At 38.1% G+C, this 18,174-nt stretch overlaps 1 protein-coding gene across 1 annotated transcript; it reads right to left on the reverse strand.

The window, feature by feature from the left end:
* Window positions 1-4,061: 4,061 nt before the first annotated feature.
* On the reverse strand, window positions 4,062-7,552 carry LOC311296355 (uncharacterized protein). Its single transcript, XM_084418058.1, has 2 exons — window positions 5,650-7,552; window positions 4,062-4,947 (listed from the first exon to the last, which is right to left on the reverse strand). The coding sequence occupies exons 1-2, from the start codon at window positions 6,091-6,093 to the stop codon at window positions 4,621-4,623; spliced, it is 771 nt and encodes a 256-aa protein (XP_084274184.1). The 5' UTR covers window positions 6,094-7,552; the 3' UTR covers window positions 4,062-4,620.
* Window positions 7,553-18,174: the final 10,622 nt, after the last annotated feature.

The raw sequence follows: 18,174 nt of genomic DNA on the forward strand, positions 1-18,174 counted from the left end.
TTCTCAAATCTGTGAGGCACAAGCTGAGTTTCGGCGCCCTCCAGTTCACATGCAGTGCCAGTGATCGTGCCTGTGCCTTATTACATTGCCTGCTATATATTTGCTTCTTATTCATTAAATACAGGCAATTGATTGATAAAACATTGATCAAAATTAATAAACAATTTATACAAAACGAAAATCTTTTAAAAAAGAGTTTTCTATAAAACAAAACTTAATGAAGTCTTCAAAATCATGTTTTACCAAAAACAGCGCCGTTGCTAGGAGGGCGCCAGCGCCTCTGCCTTTCAGCGCCTCTGCCTTGCGAGTGGATGATAGCCCTGAAGACGCCTAGAAATACCTTTAGTGTATTATACCTTTAGTTAAGTTATACCTTAAAGGGATAGTTCACCCAAAAATGACAATTCTGTCATCATTTACTCACCCTCAAGTTGTTCCAAACCTGTATGAGTTTCTTTGTTCTGCTGAACACAAAGGAAGATATTTGGAAGAATGTTTGTAACCAAACAGATCTCGGTCCCCATTGACTACCATAGTATATTTTTTTCCTACTATGGTAGTCATTCTTCCAAATATCTTCCTTTGTGTTCAGCAGAACAAAGAAACTCATACAGGATTGGAACAACTTGAGGGTGAGTAAATGATGACAGAATTGTCATTTTTGGGTGAACTATCCCTTTAAGAGTCTTCGTAGCGCGCTAAGAGACAATGTTATCGGAAAATGCAGCCCAGGTAGGCTATGATGCGTAATGGAGATTCCAAAGCGCTCTTCTTTGGTCAGAACCATGGAGAGCGATCGCGGATAGGTCTGTCCTATGCACCGAAACTTTTAACAATGCAACAAAATATTTAAAGAGCATCAAGCTATTAAAATCTAGATTATGTATACGCACAGATAATATAACATAGGCTATATTAGTCAATAGGCTATTTTTTATTAGGTTAAGCAGTGATTGGATGACTTTTTTTATTTTTTATTTAACGTTTTTAATTTAAGGCACCCACAAGTGGTCTAGCCCATCCAAAACTGGAATCCTGGCGCCGTGCCTGGTTGGTCGTGCCAGTTTTGTGGCTATCAAATGTAGCCTATAGCATCGCAAGAAGTAGGCCTACACATGCCAAAGCCAGCACTTTGGTCATCATCTTTCATTATTTCGGCAAATGTCTCCCACACTTTGATCTTTCTTTTTGTGTATTTGCGGCGCTTCCACTCCCCTTCACCTTTTCTCTTGCCGCCTCCATCTCTACCTGCAGACTGAACTCGTGCGTCATCGTACTTCTTGCCAGTTATTCAGCCAATAAAGTGTAGGCCTGTGTATTTCATAGAAAATTGTGTCTAGTAGCCTACTATATAAATTACAAAGGTTTAATTGGCATCTTTATTTCAAACGACCCGACCGACCGCGACCCGAATATCATTAAAAATATTTTTGTATGACTCGTAACCGCGGGTAACCGCAGGCACCTGCTCATTTTGGATCAACCCGCGCATCACTGATATGCAATATGGTCAGCCGCTGTCTTTAGTAAAATATATTTTTTAACAGCAAAAGAGGATTAGCTCTGGTGCAAGCTGTTAGTAAATCTGGCCCATAGTGTTTTATTTAGGCTACAGTTAGTTGATGATAAATTATAGTAAATTTAAAGTAAAAAACTAAAAGTAGCTATTGCATCAAAAGGAAACACAAGCAATTAATAATACATTTAATGTACATTTTCTGTACACTCATAATGACTACTGCCAGTGCCTACACATTAGAAAAATATAAATCATTAGTTTATACCTTTAAACTGACCTTGATTGTACTTTTGAAAGGCAAATGGCATATTATTTTTTTAATCCACAGATTGACAGAGATGTTATCTTGCTAATGGAGGATTCAGCTCTGGCCAACTATATTCCCTCATATGGAGATAGACTTGCTCTTTTCAATTTTTGCCGCAATCAAAACCCTGCTTCCAAAAGGAAGTTGGGTCTGTTTGAAAGACTGAGAGAAAAGATGAAACTGAGAAAGCAATCTACAATTGAACCCCAATCTGAAGAGAGACCTGAGACTTCTAAACCCAAACCCAAATCCAGAGCCAAAGCAAGTAAGCGACAGATTGAAATTGGCTGGATTCATACAGAAAACAAAGAAACAAAACAGGTCAGAACAAAACAATTAGGGGGTACTAGAAAGGTTGCAATGGACATTAATGCAGGATACAATGAGATCCTTAAAGAAGGTAAAGAACTTTTCTTCCCAGATGGAAATTCTTGTAAGGGTGATGAATGTGACTTCACATTTGAAGTTTGGGACTTCAGACAAAATGTTCTTCCCAATGATGTCTCCATTGGCACAATACATGAGGCAGTGAAACTGCCAAATTTGCGCTTCTACATAGCTACTAGGCCAAACGAGTCAGCTGACAGTACTTCAAATATTGAGTCTGAAAGTGAAAATAATGATGAGACCAGCATCATCTCACTACAAAGTGATTATAGTGAAGATTTAGCAGACTTTTCTACAATGCCCACTGACAACTATGCAGATTCCTCAGTTGTCGCAGATCTTCCAGTGGTACCAGGCCTGAGTATTACATTAGCTGAGGAAGTTTTCATCATGGCAGATGATGTAGTGAATGACCCACTTAATATTTCTGACCCTGAAATCACATTTGGCCCTTACTCAGGAGATGAATCTGACCTGGAGAACACGTTAGTTTATGTGCCTCCAGAAACCACTGAAATTGGCATTCAAACAAAACAAATAATTATACGTCATGGAAACTGCCTCCATGACATGATCAATGAATTTTCTGATCCGGAGACTTTGACCAGGCAACTGGCATTTAGACGCTTATTGCCAGACAATTCAGAAGAAGCTGGCTGTGGGTCAGGGGTTCTCCGAGATGTATATAGTACCTTCTGGCAAGAATTCTATGATCGTTGTACACTTGGAACTACAATGAAAGTTCCTTTCATTAGACATGATTTCCAAGCTGACTCTTGGAAAGCTGTTGGCAGAATTTTCCTGAAAGGTTACAAAGACTGCCAATACATTCCAATAAAGCTGGCACCCCCTTTTATGGAGGAGATGCTTTTTGGTGCAGTATACAGTGACCTGATAGAGTGCTTCCTTCAGTTTGTAAGCACCCAAGAACGAGAAATTCTTCAACGTGCATTACAGGATTTCTCTTCTGTTGAACTTGATGAACTGTTGGAAGTTCTTGACAGCTATGAATGCCGCAGAAAAGTCTCTGCAGAAAACTTCTCCGAAATTCTGAAGGAGATTTCCCACAAAGAGCTTGTCCAAAAGCCAATGTTTGTGTTAGACTGTTGGAAGGACATCACACAATCACAAATCACCCTTACTTTTGAGGAGCTAAAAGAGATGTATGCTAAACTCTTACCAACAACTAAAAAGGTCTTAGGACTTTTAAAGTTCCCTGCTGATATGACAGCAAAGCAAAGAGAAGTGGCACATCATCTAAAAAGGTACATCAGAGAAATGGATGATGAGAAACTAGGAAAGTTTCTGAGGTTCTGCACAGGATGTCACTTGATTGTGTCAGACCGCATCTCTGTTGAGTTTGCAGTGATGTCAGATTTCACAAGGCGCCCTATTGGTCGTACATGTGGGATGTTCCTTCAGCTGTGTGAGAACTATGAGAATTTTCCAGACTTCCGTGCTGAATTTAATGCTGTTTTGGAGAGCAACATTTGGGTAATGGACATAGTTTAACATGTAGTTGTCCACCTCATTCAGAATATCTGAAAAATCATTTTGATTTCTGTTTGATTTGATTTTGATTTGATTTTCAGTTACAGAAATCAAAAGTTTATCATAAGTTAAAGATGAGTTAACACACATTTCCCTTTGCTTGTTTGGTTTTAGCAATGTTGCCTTAGAAATCTTAGCTTGAAGATTGTAATACAAGCAAATGCTTGAAAAAAAGTAGTTTAAATCCCAGTCTAATTATGCTGTGAATTGTTAATAATTTAACTGCTTGATCACATTTTAAGATACAGATACAGATAAAAAGACACTATTGTCATACATACACTGATACTTGTAATTGTATGCTCAAATGTTTTATTGTTAATTTTCAGTGCAGACTCAAAGTTCATTTAGAAAATATGTTTCTGTTAAAATCCAAGGAGTTTTTTGCCAATTTAACAGATTTTGAAATTTCAAAATGTTTTCATGTTTCAATAAGCAGTGCTGTTCATTGTTCACATTTGTACTAAATAAACATTTTTCTTAAAGATGAAATGTTCATATACAAAAACTGTGCATAAATCAGACATAATGTTGGTAATTCAGTATCATAAAAAAACATCAAATACTCTTATTTTTAACATGGCACACAGCAACATGCAGTTTAGCTAAATAAAGGCTGTGCAATCCATAATGCACTATATAGTGATACGTTGAATACATGGTATAGTTACCTACAAAGGGTTAAGTAAGCATTGTGTATTAAACTTTTGCTGTTGATATTGCAAAGTCACACTCATTTTAACACACCTGCTCTAATTTTCATTGATATGGAGCATGAACTACAGAAAAGACAAATAAATATGAGTTATGACACATAGGTGCCCAGCTAACAAACTTTTCTTTGGATTAAGGACCATCAAATATTTTGCTGTATTTCTGCTCTCAACAATATGTAGAGATTAGCTGCACTGAATGGATCTGTAGGAGCATCCCATCCATTTTCCTCCATTAACAGACAGCACAGATCAAAAACTGTCTCATCACAAGGGAACTGACCCTTGGGGGTGCACTCTTCCTGACACAAGGCCGCTTCGTCCATGTCAATTAATTTGAGTCTATCTTCGGCATTGTGCAATCCTGGAAGAGAGAACATCACTATCGGACGTCCTGATGCTGCATCATTTCCAGATCGTGCTCTGATTTTGTGGGAATTCCATGTATTTACTACCTCATCAAGTTCGTCCTGTAAAGAATAAAGAAATAAAAAATAATAAAAATGTACAGAGAAATAAAGCATACTTTAGTAGGTATATTGAACAATAGTGTGTTGTATGCGTAATTATATAGCTATTTAGAAGATATAGTTTAGCAAGTGCTACTATATCAATACTCGTTTTAAAATCCGTTGGCGTTGTTAGCCTAATAGTTACTAGTTCATTGTTTATCTTGGTTGTTAGTGGCTAGGTCTGGAACTGTTTTCTTATGGTAACCCACATGAAAAAAATTCTATAGTAATTTATAGTAAAAAATACTATAGTATTTTTGAACCACACTATAGTAAAGTACTTGAATTAATTTGTTGTGGCAATTCTATAGTTGTTGTGGTAATATAAAAACTATAGTAATATAAACAAATTACTTTACCCAATACTGTAGCCTACTAAGTTTTTACTATAGGGTATACTACAATACACTACAGTTTACCGTAGTAAAAACTAAAGTATACTACAGTATATGCAGTTGTCAGTTCACTATAGTTAACACTACAGTATGCATAGCATTCAGTAACAAATTGTTAATACTTTAGTATAGGCTATACAGTAGGCTATACTACAATTGAATTTACTATAGTAAATACTATAGTATTTTTTCATGTTAGAAATGTCATAGGTTAGCTATAAAACTATAGTAGGTCTACAAAATGGCATTTTAAAACAAGACATACCTGAATAAGGTTAAGGAAGCAGAACTGGATCAGACTTTTATCCAAAAGGTCTCCGCTAAAGTGTCCATCACTGATTAATGTCTGGAAAAGGTTCATCCAAAACTGTGCGCTCTGCTTACGGAGGATACCCCACCATCCCTCGATTCGTTGGTTTGCTGTGCTTCTTCCGTAAAGGAAACTCCTTTCTCCGGCAAAACTGTCTCCATGGTTACTTCGTAAAAACCTTTGCATTGCTGCCACACTACCATTTTCGGTCCCCATGTCCGCGCGGAACCTCTCGGGACACCCTCCTATGCCAGTAACTGTTTTTATGAAGTAACTGGCTATTACTTTAGGATCGTTGTTGGTTGTGTACGCCTCCATCCACAGAATGTAACGACTGTAACCATCTATACAGCCATTAATGGCAATGCCGTACGGTTTTAATTTATCATAGCTGTCCATATGCCAGAGTGCATTCAGGCCAGCACAAGTGTACTGGCGTCTTCTCAAGCGTCTCCTTCGTCGAAATTCCACACCTTGAGGATCAACAAGTTTAATAATGCGTCTTATGGTATCCTGGGAAACCACGATCGATGAATCGCGCGTAGGTGAAGCCAGCGATAACCTTGCATTTGTCCACTGGTTGTCATTTCATGTTGGACAAAAGCGAGTACATCGCGCAAATTGGACTGATTTTTTCTTCTAAAAAGACCTAGCCGCTTGCAAATTCTCTTTAAAGTTCGTATGCTAATTATTATTCTGTCATAATTAGCTAAAGTTGATAGTATTTCTTTGTTACTGAAAGAAAGTCTAAAATATAGCTTGACTAAGTGATCCAACTCTGCCTTCCTCTGCAATGAACACTGGTCGAATGCGTTATTCTCTACATTTCATTTCGACTTTTTTTCTCGAAACACAACGACTTTATTCTCGAAATTTAATGAGTTTATTCTCGAGATTGTATTTCAGCTTTTTTTCTCGAAATTTAACGACTTTTTTCTCGAAACACAACGACTTTATTCTCGATATTTAATGAGTTTATTCTCGAGATTGTATTTCGACTTTTTTCTCGAAATTTAACGAGTTTTTTTCTCGAAACACAACGACTTTATTCTCGATATTTAATGAGTTTATTCTCGAGATTTTATTTCGACTTTTTCCTCGAAATTTAACGAGTTTTTTCTCGAAACACAACGACTTTATTCTCGAAATTTAATGAGTTTATTCTCGAGATTGTATTTCGACTTTTTTTCTCGAAATTTAACGACTTTTTTCTCGAAACACAACGACTTTATTCTCGATATTTAATGAGTTTATTCTCGAGATTGTATTTCGACTTTTTTCTCGAAATTTAACGAGTTTTTTCTCGCAACACAGCGACTTTATTCTCGATTTTTAATGAGTTTATTCTCAAGATTGTATTTTGACTTTTTTTCTCGAGATTTAAAGAGTTTAATCTCGCATTATAATGACTTTAATCTCGAGATGTTTTTTTTTTTTTTTTATTGCCTGGCCCTAATCCTCTTCCGTAGATCTGCCCCTATGCACCGCATATAGCGCATACCACTTTTTGCGCCACTGAGGTTGGGTCACGTGGTCTGATGACATTTGACAGCGATACTATTAGGGAATTAATTTTGTGTAGCATTCATCGATAAACATCCATTGTTTAATAAAAGATTTAAAAATGGATGCAACTGAAATTGAACAGTTGAAGGTCTTCTTGCTTCATGGGCAGTTCCCAGAGGGAGCTGACAAGCACCAACGTTTTGCCCTAAACGCCAAAATAGTTCTTTCGTGCTTACAATAACACACACAGGTCTGCCAAAATGTCCATTTTGTCCATAGACAGTGGTTTTGTCGAGTATCTTCAAACATAAGAGCAGTCTGAACGGATTGAGAGAATGAGGCGCTGGCGCGCGCGCACGTGAGATCTGCGTCACGTCTCTGTCAGCTTTTCTTAAAGAGACAGTAGCCACTAATGATCTCAGCTATTGAAGTTAATCAAAGAACTGAAAGAGAACAGAGAAAATGTCTCACTGCTCTTGACTAAATATATTTTGTACTTTTAATAAGGATTAGTCTATATTTCATTTATAACTTATGCAGTGCAGGCTGTTTGATAACTTAAAGCAGTGATCTCAAACTCAATTCCTGGAGGGCCACAGCTCTGCACAGTTTTGATCCAACCCTAATCAAACACACCTGATCCAGCTAATCAAGTCTTCAGGATTACTAGAAACTTCCTTGCAGGTGTGAGTTGGAGCTGGTTGGAGCTAAACTGTGCAGAGCTGTGGCCCTCCAGGAATTGAGTTTGAGACCACTGACTTAAAGGGATAGTTCACCCAAAAATGAAAATTCTATCATTTACTCACCCTCAAGTAGGGGTGTAAGAAAAAATCGATACACATGAGTATTGTGATATTTTATTTTGCAATACTGTATCGATTTTCAAAAACACAATATCTATTTTTTTTTTTTTTTTTTTTTTTTTTACGTCCAAAAATATTCATGGTAAGACGGTGGTTCACGTTTATCACGGTTCTCAGGGGCTATGTATTTTCTTTTATTATGGCCTACTTGAGAAATATAAAAATTTGCTCACTAAGAACCTGTGAACCACAATACCAAACTGGCAGTCTGATTTTCTGTGAACTGAATTGTTAACCTAAAGTAAACTTCTTTGACTTTTATGCACATCATGTCTTTTTTTAAATATTATTTTTTCTAAAATTATAGTCCTACTTTAAAAAAATCCCAATATATCGCCTTATGCACAGTATCAAAATATATTGCAATATATTGAATCGTGACCCATGTATCGTGATACGTATCGTATCGCCAGATTCTTGAAATACACAGCCCTACCCTCAAGTTGTTTTAAACCTGTATGAATTTCTTTCTTCTGCTGAACAGAAAGAAAGATATTTTGAAGAATGTCGGTAACCAGACAGTTAATGGACCCCGTCTACTTCCATAGTATTTTTTTTCCTACTATGGAAGTCAATGGGGTCCATCAACTGTCTGATTACCGACATTCTTCAAAATATCTTTCTTTGTGCTTAGCAGAAGAAATAAGTTCATACAGGTTTGAAACAACTTGAGGGTGAGTAAATGATGATAGAATTTTCTTTTTTGGATGAACTATCCCTTTAATGCAATTTTGGTAGGCCTATATTTTAAAGGCCTCCTGTTAGACAGTAAGAGCACAGGTAAATATGACAATTATTTTTTACTATTGAGACATATACCAAGTCTGCAGTAATGTAAAGCATTTTGTAAAAAATAATTATAATAATAATAATAAATTGAAAACAGTGTATTTGGTTGATGTTTCTAGTTTGAGTTGAGACATACACATTTCAGCATTATCACTAATCATCTGTGTGTGCATTTTTACTTGAGAACCAAGCAAGTTGACTCAGGAAACCATTTATTTATTATAATCGCATATCGCAATATATAACTCAATAATCGCAATATGACTTTGCCCCAAATCGTGCAGCCCTATTTTTAATTAATAAATTGTAGAATCATTAACTCTCCACGCTGGGAAACGTTTTTTTCCCATGTGTTAAATTTACGCGAACCTAAGCAACCAAACCCATCTGGCCTTTAGGCTTATCGTTCGTGCATGCAGGGTTCGAGGGGGGTCGCTGGGGACCCCCCATAAGATTTTAGAGATTTAAGTAGATTGTGTTCGCTTAACGGTTGGCTGTCTAAGTGGTGTCCGCTTAATAATATAGAATTCATAGACAATTGGAAAAGTTTTTGGGGAAAACCTGACCTGTTGAAAAGAGATGGTATTCATCCCTCCTGGGATGGTGCTGCTCTTCTCTCTAGTAATATGGCTCATAGTCTTAGAGCTCAAACATGACAATCTGGGGCTCAGGTCAGGAAGCAGACAGACTGGCTAAACCGACCGTCTGCTAGCGGCCTCACGTCACCAAGGTCAGATAAATCCCATCACATAGAGCCTCTTTTACCTAGCTATCATCATATAGAGACTGTGTCTGTTCCCCGATTTTGGAAATCCAAAAAATGTTTTAACCCATCTAAGGTTAAAAATGTAATTGATGTTCAACAAATAAAAAACAACTATAATACAGATGAGCAAATGCTAAAGCTTGGGTTGCTGAATATTCGATCGCTTACTTCAAAAGCACTCATTGTTAATGATATGATTTCAGATAATAACCTAGATGTGCTGTGTTTGACAGAAACCTGGCTAAAACCAAACGATTACATTACTTTAAATGAATCAACCCCGCAAGATTACTGTTATAAACATGAGCCTCGTCTGAAACGCAAAGGGGGTGGTGTTGCTGTAATCTATAGTAATAGTTTCAAAACCACTAAGAAATCAAGTTTTAAATATAATTCTTTTGAAGCATTGGTGCTTAATGTAAAAATATATAGTGTAAACGATAAATCACGTTTGAGATTTGTGCTGGCTACTGTATACAGGCCACCAGGGCACCATACAGACTTTATCAAAGAATTTGCGGACTTTCTATCAGAATTAATATTGACTGCAGATAAAGTACTAATTGTTGGTGATTTTAATATACACATCGATAATGAAAAAGATGCATTGGGATTGGCATTTAAAGACATTGTAAACTCAATTGGAGTTAGACAACACGTGTCAGGACCTACTCATCGTCGTAATCATACTCTAGATCTAATAATATCACATGGAATAGATGTTGATGCCGTTGAAATTCTGCAGCAGAGCGATGACATCTCAGATCATTATCTAGTCTCGTGTAATTTGCATTTAGCCAAGGCTGCAAAGCCAACTCCGTGTTTCAAATATGTGAGACCTATCACTTCTGCTACTAAAGATTGCTTTATTAATAATCTTCCTAATCAGTTTCATCATCTCAGCATCTCAGATAGCTTAGAAGAACTTGATATTACAACAGAAACGTTTAACTCTCTCTTTTCCAGCACTTTAGACACAGTTGCTCCGTTGCGCTTAAAGAAGATTAAAGAAAATAGTCCAATGCCGTGGTACAACGAGCACACTCGGGCCCTTAAGAGAGCAGCCAGAAAAATGGAGCGCAACTGGAAGAAAACAAAACTAGAGGTATTTCGCATTTCATGGAAGGAGAGCTCAATTACTTACAGAGAGGCTTTAAAAGCTGCTAGATCTGCTTATTTTTCAAACCTATTAGAAGAAAATAAACATAATCCTAGGTATTTTATTTGAAACGGTGGCTAAACTAACGAAAAATAAAGCTTCAAGCACCGAAGTTTCCAAGCAACACAGCAGTAATGATTTTATGAACTTCTTCACTTATAAGATTGAAAATATCAGGGACAAAATTATAACTATGCAACCGTCTACTACAGTATCGCATAAGGCAGTGCATTGTAGTCTCCCTGAGGAAAAATTTGATTCATTCGTTGCTATAGGAGAGGAAGAATTTACTAAACTCGTTAAATCATCTAAATCGACAACATGTATGTTAGACCCGATACCGACTAAGCTACTGAAAGAGATGCTTCCAGAGGTCATAGATCCTCTTCTTAATATCATTAATTCATCTTTGTCTCTAGGATACGTACCAAAAAACTTTAAGCTGGCTATGATTAAACCGCTTGTTAAAAAAACGCAACTTGATCCTTCAGAATTAGTCAATTACAGGCCGATCTCGAATCTACCTTTTCTGTCAAAGATATTAGAAAAGGCAGTATCCTCACAACTGTGTTCCTTTCTTGAAAGAAATTATATCTGCGAGAATTTCCAGTCCGGATTTAGACTGTACCATAGTACTGAGACAGCTCTCGTTAGAGTCACAAATGATTTGCTCTTATCATCCGATCGTGGTTGTATCTCGCTATTAGTGTTACTCGATCTTAGTGCTGCATTTGACACCATTGACCACAACGTTCTTTTAAATAGATTAGAACATTATGTTGGCATTACGGGAAATGCACTAGCATGGTTTAAATCATACTTATCTGACCGTTATCAGTTTGTAGCAGTAAATGATGAGATGTCTCATCGATCAGAAGTTCAGTATGGCGTACCACAAGGCTCAGTACTAGGACCGCTGCTGTTCACTCTGTACATGCTACCATTAGGAGATATCATTAGGAAACATGGAATTAGCTTTCACTGTTATGCTGACGATACTCAGCTGTATATTTCTTCAAAACCTAACGAAACTTATCAATTCACAAAATAAACGGAATGCATAGCAGATATAAAAAATTGGATGACTCGTAATTTCCTACTTCTTAACTCTGAAAAAACAGAGATTCTAATTATTGGACAAAAAACTTCCTCACGTAATAACCTAGAATACTGTCTAACACTCGATGGCTGCTCTGTTAAGTCTTCGTCGTCGGTTAGGAACCTGGGTGTGCTCTTTGATACCAATCTTTCATTTGAAAGTCACGTGTCTAGTATCTGTAAAACTGCATTTTTCCATCTTAAAAATATATCTAAATTACGCCATATGCTCTCATTGACAAATGCGGAACAATTAGTTCATGCGTTCATGACCTCAAGGCTAGATTATTGTAATGCTCTACTGGGTGGTTGCCCTGCACGCTTAATAAACAAACTACAGCTGGTTCAAAACGCAGCAGCTCGAGTTCTTACCAGAACCAGGAAGTATGACCATATTAGCCCAGTTCTGTCAAAACTGCATTGGCTCCCTATTAAACATCGCATCAATTTTAAAATATTGCTGATTACTTACAAAGCACTAAATGGTTTAGCTCCGCAGTACTTGAGTGAGCTCTTAACGCATTATAGTCCGTCACGTCTATTGCGATCTCAAAATTCCGGCCAGTTGATAATACCTAGAATATCAAAATCGACTGCTGGCGGTAGATCCTTTTCCTATTTAGCACCAAAACTCTGGAACAGTCTTCCTAACATTGTCCGGGAAGCAGACACACTCTGTCAGTTCAAAGCTAGACTAAAAACACATCTCTTTGACCTAGCATTCACATAATACATTATAGACTTCTATAATTTAATGTTAGGCTGCATAGATTAGGTCAGCCGGAACCGGGAACACTTCCCATAACTCCTGATGTACTCGTTACATCATGAGAAGAATGGCATCTACGCTAATTTTAGTGTCTGTGTTTATCCCGAGGTTTTCCTGCAGCCTGCCGGATCCAGGCCGTATCCAGATCTGATGAAGGACCTTCGCCTGGACCGATGACACCGCAGTGCTGAAGTGCCAACTAGTCTCTCCCTATGGAGGATCCCTCTACCACTATACAGATATGGCGTTGTCGGGAAAATTTGTTTCGCGTTCCTACCCCAAAGCAACAAAATAAAATAAAACTCTTTATCAAAATTTATAAGGAAAGACAAGTACTTTGTTTAGGCTTGGCTTGTAGGGAATTCCAAACCTGCGTATTTTCAAATGCACATAACTATAGAACCCATTCTAAATGCGCATGTGAACGCCATCAGCGTTTCTCACAGGTTCGCGTTTAAAGTCTGTGTAGAGAGAATGGTGTCGTCTTAGCGGCCCCTAATTTAATAACAAATGATCGTTGCGACGGAAGCAAATCAATCAAAACTAACTTTAGATGGAAAATAACTTAACTCTGCTATAAAGCCAAAACAATCTCTGTTACCTTAAATTATACGCTTATCTCCGTGAAGCTGCTTTGAAACAATCTACGTTGTTAAAAGCGCTATATAAATGAAGATGACTTGACTTGACTTGACATACCTGAATTAAAATAAATATAGCTCCTGAGAACAGTGTACCACAGGCACAATTAAGGTCTCTTTGGAAAGAAGACACTTGGCACTCTACTAATAATCAATCAGAGTTGATAATGCTCAAACAAATAAAAAGTTATAAAAGTTGAAGTGCCTCATAAATAATGTGAACTACAAAGAATGTTTTATTATTTCATGTACAAATATATAAAAATAGACCTGGAGGAATCCAATTAGGTAAAGGATTGAAAGCCACAAGTCTCATCAGTTTATATTTCAAATTTGAGGAAGATATAATGAAAAATGGGGTTCCTGCAAGCTTTTTTCCAAGACTATGTCCAGGTACCAAGAAGCCTCCTTGGATACCTCAAAAAGCAACCTAATGACCAAATGTTATGAAGGGTACTGCAAGCTATTTTAGTCATCATATACACTGCTCCATGCTTTTTCAATTATAAAATAATCCACACAACCATAAGACTTTATACAAGTGATTTATTTGCACAACAGAACAATAAAAATTTAAGTAAAATATTATGAAATATTAAAAAATATATATATATAAAAAATAACTGAATTTCTTTGCAACAGAAAAGGCAAAGAAAAAAAAATCAACAATGCTGTTGTCTCCGGCAAAATGCTAAGTCCTGTTTAGTCAGTGCTGGTCATGCCAAACAGCGAAGCAGTCACGCTTTGGCTGAAAGCACAATGGTGTTGAACAAGTCTTGCAAAAAACTGGAGTTTTTTTGGAACAAATCCTTTTGAAGCAAAGTTCCCTGGTAAATGGCGAGTCTCATCTTTGTGGGATGGAGGAGATGAAGGAACATCAGCACACACCAACACAGTAAGTTCCTCAACAAGACGTTCTCTGAATTGTTTCTGTGTCAGTGGCTTCTGGTTCTTCATACAGGCCATTTGACGTTGGAGTATAAAGGCATTGACAATGGCTATGTCCACGAAGTGGTAGAAGAAGGTACGATACCACTTTCTTGTTTTGTGTGAGACTGAGTAGTAGCCAATGAGTGCATCTGAGACATCCACTCCACCCATGCACCTGAATAGAAATAGAAACAGTCATATTTTAGAATACATTTTCAGAAATGTACTTGATATTCAATATAGATGAAATATAAACAAGTAAAATTTACACTACTGAATATATTTTACAAACCTGTTATATTCTGCAACACAGTCTGGAACAGGTACATCCAAGGTTTCCCACTGTCCATTTCCACCTTTCACTTTCCTCTTCACAACACTCCCTCCGCTGCCTCTGTGAATGGTGGAGCACATCTGTACCTCTCTAGTGTCCTTCCATTCCACAAACAGCAAGTCCCCTTCTCTCAGCCAACGATGTGTGCCACGAGGAGCTTTTTTGGGAAGCTTGTTCATGCCGGTTTTAGGGTAGCCTATCCTGTTGGACAGAATAGTTCCACAAGCCCAGATGTTTTTTTTCAGGAGATCTCTAAACAGAGCTGGACTAGTGTAGAAGTTGTCAACAAACAGTCTGTAGCCTGTTCCCAACATCTTCTCATCAACCAGTGCCATGACAGACTCATAACTCAGTCAGTGGCGTAGCGGACGGGCCCGCAGGGCGTTTGTGGGGGGCCCCCAAAAAATTGACTCGAATAAATAATTAAAGCGTTTTTATAACGTAAACGTATAGGACTTTTATTTTGGTAGTAATTGCAGCCTACCGTGTTTGGCGATTATGACCATATCCGTTGTCTTTGTTATCCAATCACGATTAAGAATTTCCGCAACTGTTTAGAGAGTGAAGCTTATGAGTGCAAAATGAGTAAAAGAAAATATGTCAGCGGAGCTCAAAAACGGACTAACCAACACCGAAAAGAGCAATTCAATGCAAAACTACCGAAAATTTCATCCATATTTCTTCCAAATCAGCGGGAAGGAGCTGCGAGAGCGAGCACGGGTAACGTTACTCAGGAGTTTGCTAGCAGTGTCATCACGGACATTACTGCTTCTAACGTGGGCGCGGGCGCGGCTGTGGTGAATGATACGCCAGACATGGACTCAGATGCTAAAAGCGGATCTCACGGTCCAGACGATGACTGTCACAGCACTGAAAATATTACAGAGGAGGCAACAGCAAGAAGTACACGGTATCCAACAGACAGAGCGAACTTTCCCGTTGATTTAACCGATGCCAGTGTGAAGAGGGCCATACTTAACATGGGACCATGTAAACCAGAAGGACCCTATCCCCGAGACAACAATGGCAGATGTTTTTCGAAAGATTATTATTTAAAACGTTCTAAAATGGGAACGGTTCCTCGGAAATGGTTGTGTTACTCGCCAAACATTGACAGCGCCTACTGTGAGCCATGCTGGCTTTTTGCTGACAGGAGATGTCCATCACACCATCCGTCATGGACTGTGGGAATTAATGACTGGCAGGGTCTTTCAAAGAAAATAAAGAAACACGAATCTTCACATGCTCATATACAGTAGCAGCCTGCGTGACATATGATATGTGGAAAAACCACCTTACCATTGATGTGCAACTTGACAGCGAATACAAGAGTCAGGTTAATTTTTGGACTCAAGTGCTTACAAGAATTACTGACGTTACTCTGACTTTAGCCTCATGTAATCTGGCATTCAGAGGGCATAATGAAAAACTGAATGAACCAAACAACGGGAACTTTTTGTCAGTAATTGAATTGTTAGCTCGGTATGATCCAGTGCTCCAAGAGTTGCTGGATAAAAAAAGTCACGTCAATTATTTAAGCCCAGCAATTCAGAATGAACTGATTGCGTTGTTATCCAAAAGGGTGCACGACGAAATTGTGTCTGAAATAAAAGACGCAGAATTCTATTCGATCATAATGGACACTACTCAGGATATCAGCAAAGTTGATCAACTCAGTCAAATTTTCAGATACGTTAAAGTTCGAAAAGATGAAAATGATAATCCACTCGGCATTGATGTGACTGAGAGTTTTCTCGGATTTCAGAATATCACCGATCAAACTGCAGAGGGTCTCCAACAAAAAATCCTTGATCTTATCCAAAGTAAGGGTCTGTGCCCGGTTGCATAAAGCACCTTAAGTGTAATTTTCCCTTAAGTTTTCCCTTATGTTTCCCTTAAACCTAAGGGTGTTGCAGAAAAAAAAACTTAAGTGTTACTTAAGTTTTTTTTTAAGTGAAACGTCATACACCCTTAGAATTACCCTTAAGTGTCTATCTTTCACTTAAGTAATCCCTTAAAAACCGTTAAGTGTTGCATAAAGCCCCTTAACTGTCATTTTCCTAAGTACAGTTTAAGGTTAGAAAAACTTTACCTTAAAAAGTTTATGAACACAAATGAGAAAAAATGGCTGAGTTTATGGATCCTGTTCAAGATATAGATGTGCCTAGGCGAATTTTTCGCGATAGGGAGAATCCTCTGGATCATCTTAGCGATGAAAAACTGCTTCGAGAATGTCGATTTGATCGCCGCGGAATTTATGAAATTGCTAACAAACTGGAACGCGACCTTGACCATGTTACCCAGCGTAACCACTCACTACCATCTGTGTTACAGTTACTTATAGCACTTCGGTTCTTTGCGACTGGGAGTTTCCAGTCTGTAGTGGGAGATGTTTTCCACGTTCATAAGTCCTCCGTCAGTAGAGTTATTCACCGAGTTGCAGGGGCCCTTTGCCGTCATTTAAGCCAAACTGTGACGTTTCCATCTCGTGTTGAACTGGATGTCATTCAAACCTCTTTTTTTCGGAAAGCGGGGTTTCCTCGAATAAGTGGTGTAATTGACGGCACACATGTCAGAATTCAGGCGCCCCGCGCGCACGAAGATCAGTATGTGAACAGGAAAAATTACCATTCTGTTAATGTGCAGTTAGTGTGCGACCATCTGTGCAGAATAAGAAATGTCGTTGCATCGTGGCCAGGGAGTACACATGACTCTAGGATGTTGACGGAGAGCAAGATCGGGAGAGATTTTGAGGCTGGAATGCACGGTGGTCTTCTGCTAGGGGACAGTGGTTACCCCTGCCGACCATGGCTCATGACGCCCTTCATGAATCCCCTTAACGCTGCACAGGCATGTATTTAAAAATGACAACTTAGATGTACAAATCATTAAAAAAAAGAAAAACATATAGGCTATATTGTCTAACTTATTGATATTTTTTGTGTATTAAAATTTATTGTGACTTGTTGATAATTATGGTTATTGTTTGATCCTGTAGGAGAGATACAACAATGCGTTGACACACACAAGGTCGATAGTTGAGAGGACGATCGGACAGCTTAAATGGAGATTTCACTGTCTCTAGGGGTGCAACGGATCAAAAAACTCACGGTTCGGATCGTTTCTCGGATCAGAGTCACGGATCGGATCATTTTTCGGATCAGCAAAAAAAAAAAAAAAAAGGGACAAGACAAATAAACACAAGTTTTGTCTTTTTGTTTATTAACACTTTTAAAATATTAAATTAAAATATATAAAATCAACAGTGGGTGCGCGACGGGTTCATTCCATGAAGCGTGACTATAAACACACTGATAGCGTTTGTGATGGCTTTAGCCCGGTCTGATTGTGCAACGTTGAGCAGCCTTCGTTTTCACTCCTGTCAGCGAAACACCGGGGTGATGTCGCTTCAAATGCGTGGCCATGCTTGATGTGTTTCCACGGATGTCCATACCACTTTTTCACTTCCGATACGATACCGATGCCGCAGCTTTGGCTATTTGCCGATACCGATATCAATCCGATATTTTTATTTTATTCTTGAACTAATACTACTAATAATATAAATATATGGAAGCACTTTGCTCAATTAGCCACATAAAAACATCTCACTCAAATGGAGAAC

This window comes from Rutilus rutilus (assembly GCF_951802725.1).
Source record: "Rutilus rutilus genome assembly, chromosome: 9".
NCBI classification, from domain to species: Eukaryota; Metazoa; Chordata; class Actinopteri; order Cypriniformes; family Leuciscidae; genus Rutilus; species Rutilus rutilus.

Bases quoted from the DNA above. Each gene is read 5' to 3' on its own strand.
- LOC311296355 (XM_084418058.1), bottom strand. From the start codon at position 6,093: ATGGACAGCTATGATAAATTAAAACCGTACGGCATTGCCATTAATGGC. The intron at 4,948-5,649 runs GTATGTCTTGTT...TATTCTTTACAG, and splicing joins GCTTCCTTAACCTTATTCAG to GACGAACTTGATGAGGTAGT.